At 34.5% G+C, this 7,437-nt stretch overlaps 1 protein-coding gene across 4 annotated transcripts in view; it reads left to right on the top strand.

Moving 5' to 3' along the window:
- Positions 1-7,437, top strand: part of Cnksr2 (connector enhancer of kinase suppressor of Ras 2) — a 314,719-nt gene that overhangs the window by 48,041 nt on the left and 259,241 nt on the right. For all 4 annotated transcript variants that reach the window (XM_023715390.1, XM_023715389.1, XM_004631400.2 and 1 more), the window contains exon 2: positions 4,932-5,095. In XM_023715390.1, the coding sequence (XP_023571158.1) occupies positions 4,932-5,095 (164 nt within the window). The remainder of the gene's footprint in view (positions 1-4,931; positions 5,096-7,437) is intronic.

The raw sequence follows: 7,437 nt of genomic DNA, 5'->3' as shown, positions 1-7,437 counted from the left end.
CCTCCCTCCCTCCCTTCCTTCCTTCCTTCCTTGCTTCCTTCCTTCCTTCCCATGTGTGATACCTTGTTCTAGAGGACCTGCCAAACCATTTAGCTGCGTCATTTTACATTTTAACAAACATTACTACTCAACTTTGTTCTTATATTGATAGCAGCCAATCTAATGTGCAGGAGGTAACATATTATTGTACTTCTAATTTGCATTTTCTTAATGATTAATGATATTGTGCAGTTTCATGTATTTATTGGCTGCCTGCATACATAGTTTGGAGAATGTCTATATAAGTTCTTTGTCCATTCTAATCCAATTTTTGTCATCCATGTTAAGTAATAAGATTTTTAATATATTGTGGATATTGACCTCTCATCACATATAAGATTTCCACGTTTTCTCCCATGTATGGACTGCCTTTTCACTCTGTGGTTTCCTTTGATCCTTAAGATTTTTGTTATGATAAAATCTAATTTATCTATTTTTTCTCTTGCTTCATATAACTTTTACTTTTTAAAAAGCAAATCTGTAAATGTGGCTTTCATTATCAGTATGACCACGAGAAACTTTCATTTGAAATTGTCATTGTATTAAGTGAACGTATAGTATTTATGTCCAAAACATTTTGGTACTTGTTGATGAGATTTTAAATTTCAAAAGATGATACAAATAGAGGGCATCTTTTATTTGTTTTGTTATTATAAGAGAGAACCCTTACTAGTTATTTTCTCTATGGATGTAGAAATTCTGCTATAGATTGTAACTTTTTTTTTTTTTTGGCAGAACCAGGTATTGAACTCAGGTCCCTGCACTTGCCAGGCAAGTGCTTATTCCACTAAGCCATCTCCCCGGCGCAGAGCCATCTGCCTGGCCCTGTAACATCTTTAAAAGCAGTAAATATTAACTATTTTCTATATGACAACCAGTTATTAGTTGATATATGAAAAAATGTATTTTAAAAATATTTTTCATCTTCACAATTAGAAACAATTCCATTATGACTTGTAGTTATGTTTAGCAAAATGGCTTATTAAAGGTAGTGTTCATTCCTTCACACAAGGATTTCTTCCCATGAGAAATCCTTTGGCTATATTCTCAAATAAACTACCATTTATTCAACAGATATTTTAAACTATATCATAGATCCAGTTTCTTTCTTCACATTTATTGCTAGACAGTTTACAGTCTATATACCAGTTTCTTTTCTATATTATCACATCTAATATTCTTTGGAATGGATTTTGTAGTATTGTTATTTTTGTCTATCATTATATGACTACCCATGTTTTCCCTTAATCATATTACTAGTATCTACTTCCAACTTGCATTGCTCTGATGAATTTTGTATGTGAATGACATAATTAATGTGTTATATTACAAGGCATAATTTAGGTATATTTAAATAATATCTTTAAAGTTTTTAAATGAAAAATGTTATTTTTGGCATAATGACTTTTAGAATGGTTCAGTGAATTAGAAATAATCTTTTTACCTCTCATTTCTGGTTTAATGTAGCCTTTAGGAAAGAGATCTGGAATCAGATAAACATGGTTTTAGACCTTGCCATAGCCATTTACAAGGTGTGGAATTATAGACATGATCCCTAGAGTGCAATTTTATTATTTTCCATGTACAACCAAGATATTTGTATGCAATTCATAAAGTAGTTTTAATGATTAAATGAGAAAATATTTGTACTGTGCTTGTTGTAGTTCTTTGGGACACAAAGAATAGAAGAAATAAGTGAAAGGTACTACTCTTTTCTCAACTCTTCCATTGGGAATAGCACATCTATTATAAGATTAGCCTTTTCTAAAATAAACTAGGACAGAGTAACTGAGAACAGGCCAGGAAGAAAATTGCCCTTCATTTTTCTACTTTATTTGGTTTTCTTGAGAATCCTTGTGAAAACAAATCATATCTACTTGTTATAGACCAACTTCTTGCTTTAGGAGAGAAATTATGAAGGATGATATTGGAGAACTTGAAGAAGAGGAGTTTTTAGACCAGTCACCATGTATTATATTATTTTCAGTGTTATCTAAACGCTATGTGCAATGTTTTGCCTTCCATTCTTTTGAGTGCAGCTTCAGATTGAATGCCAGTGTTGTGCTCTGCACAGTATTTAATTCCCCAGAGTATAGTACCATAGAATTTTGTCCTTGGTAGTCTGAAAAATTTTTCACACAGGAAGAATATGATTTAAATAGCCACTATCCTATGTTATACCTTCTTCACTTTCATAACTATGTATCTCTGTGTTCATTTATCTTGTTTCTTTTGCAGAGTATACATCCACTTTATTGTTGGATTATCTTTTCTTTTAAGTCTTTTTTTGTTTGTTTGTTTTTCAAGGAAGGAAGGGTCTACAGGGTGTTAAAGGTCTCACTAGTAGATCAGAGTCGTAGTGATTTGCCTGTTTACAGCCTCCCAAGAGCTGGGATTATAGGGGCACGGCACCACGCCCAGTCTACTTTTAGGGCTTAAGATGGTCTCATAGTGTCAAAACATGTTAGACTTTGGATCCTCTGGGACTTGGTTTTAATCCTTCCTTTGCCAGTCACCTACTGTGTACATTTAAAGAGTTACCTAATTTCTTATTTTTCTTTCTTCATTTTTACAACTTTTATAATAGTCCCTTCAATCCTACTTCATACCTCCCTATTTATTCCCCTTCCTCACCAATGCCATAATATAACTTTCTGAACGAATGTTCTACATGAGGGCCTTCACTTTCTAATTTCACAATTGCTGCACAACTCTGTATACTATCTGGCTTCTATTTCCAGTATTCTAATACTGTTCTGGATAAAATCACTGATAATCGACTAATTGCTAAATTTTAGAGTGATCGTAGTCTTTCCCTTATTGGGATGCTGTGTTGCACTTAACATTTGTCTGTCATAACTACTTTGTTACCATAGTCCTCTCTGATCTATTTCTGTTCTCTTGTTTGGATGTCTCTTTTTCTGGCCATCCCTGAATTGTTAGAGCCCACTATCTTTTGCACCATATGTACTCATCCTAAATGACTCCATCTTTTTCTGTTTTTACTGTAATCACTATTTCCTTTAATACATCAAATTATAATGACTCTTGGATAACTCCTGTCTTTGCCTCCGGGTAGTGTATTTCTTGAGGTTTGTGGCATATTTAATTTTGTATCTCAGGCTGATGACCTGTTGCATAGTTCCCTCATCTCTTTCCTTATTCATCACTTCAGTTTTCTCTTTAAAGTAAAAGTCGTGCTTTGTTCTATGATGTTATAGTCAGTTCTGATCCTATTCAGCTACTTAGCACATTTTTGTAATGTTACCAGTGTACATGTTTATCCATTTTTTTTTCCTTTCTTTCTCTTTGTTTTTGCTTTGCAGATAGCTCATGGAACCCTTACACATTCATACGGGTCCATAAACTCTAGATGAGAAGCCCTCATCATTTTACATAATCTTCCTGTATTCGCACCCATCATCTTTCATCTTTCAGTAGAGATACATGTGGGGATTTTTTTGTTGTTGTTGTACACTTAAATATTTTTTAAAATATGTTAAACATATTAAAGAAAAAACAACTCTATATCCTATATTCTTCAAGTCTCATGTTCCAGACCTTGTCTCTTGTATAGCCTGCCTGCTTTGAGGACTCCTCACCTCATTCAGTGCTGTTTTATTGCCACCACTGTGAAATTCTTGTAAACATCACAAGTGCCCTTCATATTGCTAACTCCAGAGATAATTTGAGTTCTTATTGATTTTCACATACTAATGAACAATATAGAGATGCCACAGATGACTCCAGTTACTTTACAGAAGTTTGCGTGTTTAGTAAGGGCATGTGTGGCCTGCTAAAGAATCTACCAGGTTTTAAGTCTTAGTCTTTTCCTTTCTCAGTACTTCTGTAATATCTTTGTTATGGTTCTTTGTTTCCTTGACACATATATTCTAACTCGATTCTTTTTCTTGACTTGCTTATAATTTCTACTTCCTTCTAATTTTAATTAGAATATAACACAATGTGGCCTTTTTTCTCTTACCTTGATATAATCAAGACCAGTTCGCATATGCCAGTTGCTTCCTTTTCTTGGTATTCTTTAATACAGTTCTAGAGAGTAAATCATATTAATCCAGTTCCTTACGTATGCTGGGCCATTTCATAGGTGGTTGAGGCTAATGTAGTAGCTAATACTGGCTATATTTAACCAGTCATTTATGAATTGCCTTGGATAGTCTTTAAAAAGATGGTTTCAAGAATATAAAATGCATTGGTATTGCTTACTTATGGATTTTTTTGGACTTGAGTAGAACCCAAGCAATAATAAATTAAGGAGTGTGTCATAGGTGAGCAAATAAGGACTAAGGGGGCCAGAAGAGGATGGAGAACACAGAATCAAGGAAGTCAAAGGATTTTTGTATACTTTGTTTTTTAGGCTGGCATAGGTTTAAACAAAGAAGGAGTCAATGATTGGAAATATTTGAAACAAATGGAGTGCAGTGATTTTTTGAATTCTGGCAACAGCATTAAGGTGACAAAAGATGGAATTGTAGAGCACAGAAAGACAGTGAACCTTATGTAATAAGAAAAATCTGTCTCTGAAATGGGGTTAAAGAAGAGAGTTTGTTACAAATTACTTTAAAATTAGGGGAATCTGTTGGCTTGCTTTATGATTTATCATTCTGATAACATGTTTTGTAAGGCAAGCTACTGGGATGAAAGATAAAGACTTTCAATGATGTCTGAAGAAAACTGAAACGGATTTTTATTACTAGGAATATGTTGAAGTTTTTTTTTTTCTTTTTCACTGCAGCCCCACATGTACATTGAGTAAAGGTGGTTAGTTGGAGTAGTCCAAAGTCAAGAATGATTCAAGCTAGCACCTCCTGCCTTGCTTATTTGTCACAACTGCTTTTTTCATTGTGGTCTTCAATACTTTTATCTTGTAGGTCTTGATGACTGTCTGCAGCAGTATATTAAGAACTTTGAGAGGGAGAAGATCAGCGGGGACCAGCTGCTACGGATTACACATCAGGAGCTAGAAGATCTTGGAGTCAGCCGCATTGGGCATCAAGAACTGATCTTGGAGGCAGTTGACCTTCTTTGTGCTCTGGTGAGGGTATGAAAGTGCAGAAAAGGACACTTCCTTTTTCTCCTTTTTGTTCCTTTATTATTTTATTCTTCTCTTATTTTAATCCATTAAATTCAAGCCATGGGGGAAACTTCTCCTAATTCTGAACTAATTGAATGTAATATTTTCCTCTTTCCTTGAATTTGTTATTATTAGTGCCAAGTGACAGAGGCTCATAATTTAACTGGTTGATACTACATTTAGCCACTTGATATACATAAGTTAGAGCTCACCAAGAAAGTTTTCATAGCAACGTTTTGGTTACACAATTCTATACAGTCAAGTATGAAGTCCAACTTTGCTAAAGTTTGGATTTGTACCACAAATGCTAAATATTATTTTAGAAAAAAGTTTAAATTATTTGCTTATCTTTTACTGTGCCATCTCAGTCACTTTCTTCATGCTGAGCCACAGTAGCCACAGGTTAAAGGAACAGAGGTTTATTTTGGTTTACAGTTTCTAAAGTTTTAGTCCCTGCGTGGTTGCCTGGCTGCAGGAAAAAAGAAGTGTAGTGGAAACAACCAGGCAGAAGCAAGCTGCTCATTCTATCACTGCCAAAAAACAGAATAAAGAGAGAAACCAGAAAGGAAGCTACATCCTTCTGGGTCTGTCCCAGTGACCCAACTCTAAGCAGAGCCTACTTCCTTAAGCACGCCAGCTGTTGCAACCCCCATAGTCCTCATCTCCAAGCGCATGAGGCTTTGGAGGGCCATTTTAGATCTAAACCAAAGCAAATGTTTATTTTCTCATGTTAAAAAGAAGTGCATAGACAAAAAGCATCCTATAAGATTCTTAGAGGACATTAGACATCCTGAGAAGAATGTAGATTTTTTTTTCCAGGTGAGATAACTTGACACTAACTAGATTGGTTTTAAATTCTTCCACTTAATTCTAAGGGAGGTTAGGGCTACACAGGGGAAAAAATGAGCTATGTAATGTGATGTCCTTTCTTCACTCTTAGTTTAGTAATACTTGTGGACAGATTTACCTTACTGTGGCTATAGCTGTCTTTTCTAAAATGGAAATAATAACTATCTCCTCAAAGTGTTGCGAAAAATAAATGAAATTGCTTGTATAATACCTAATTAGTGCCAGGCACAGAGCACACATTTAATAGATAGTAACTACTGAAGTGATTATGACTAATAAGAAACGTGCAGATAATTAAACATATTCATGGATCAATTAATACAAAGCCGCATATTGTCATATGTGAAGACCTAATTTCTGCCCTCTTGAAAAGCTCAGCTTAGATATCTTACCTTCACTGTCATTTCTTAAAAGAGATGATCTTTGATTAGTTCCTTACCCTTGCTTCACCTAAAACACTGCCATCACACAAGCTGATGTTCTCTCTTAATCCACATTTCACATTGCCAGTGGGAAGAAGGGAAGGTTGATGACTGACTTTGCTACATATGGTTACTGTAGACCTGTGGGTTTGGGGATCTGCTCATGTATAAGACTGCTGACCCAAACCTACTTAAAAGCATAATGTCAGAGATATCTTTCTATATTCTGTCTAAGTTTAAGCCATGGAGTTGTTCTAAATCCCTTCCTATGCTGAGTTTTAATCCCTCTGTAGTTCTGAGTTTAAAAACTAAAGTTATGTCACTTCAATACCTAATGATGTGGTTGCATTCTTTTGGAACTTAACACAGGAAAAAAAATGTAGAACACTGAATTTCCTTTTTTTTTCTGTTTATTTGGCAGTCACATTCCTGAAGAGGTAAAAAACTTAACTGCCTTTTCATCCTTTCTCTTTGATCAGGAACATTTAAAAATTTTCATTAGTACATGTTTGCATTATATAATGATTCTATTGATTGTGGAGAATTGGCAACTGAGAAAAGGCAAAAACAAAGATACCTTTTAGTTTGTTTAACATATACTTTCTAGTAAATATGAACCAAATTTCTGAACAGAGAATTCTGATTTATTTCTACATTCCACTACATAGTCGGGAGATGAGATGCCTGGTCAACAAGCTGACTTGACTATACTAGGAGTTATACAGTTGGGAATGGGGAACTATGTCTTGTTTCTTTACATTTGTTGTATTTATATCTCCTTTTAGTAATTATGTCACCATGTTCAAACAGTGCTACCAATAAGAATGTAAAGATTAAAAATACAGAGTCTATAGTTTTTAGATGTATAAAGAGCAGGCTTTAAATGATAACATAGATTTAAAGAAAATCTTAAGAGAAGGAAAGTCAAGAATACTGCCAAAGAATGCAGAAATAGTGGATGAAATTTCCATTAGTATTACAGGATAAGGACCTGCTCTTGGGCAACAAGTTGGAAAATTTAGGCAAAAAAAA

Source organism: Octodon degus, unplaced genomic scaffold (genome assembly GCF_000260255.1).
Source record: "Octodon degus isolate 3935 unplaced genomic scaffold, OctDeg1.0 scaffold00041, whole genome shotgun sequence".
Taxonomy (NCBI): Eukaryota; Metazoa; Chordata; class Mammalia; order Rodentia; family Octodontidae; genus Octodon; species Octodon degus.
This window is presented reverse-complemented; position numbering and strand designations above follow the sequence as displayed.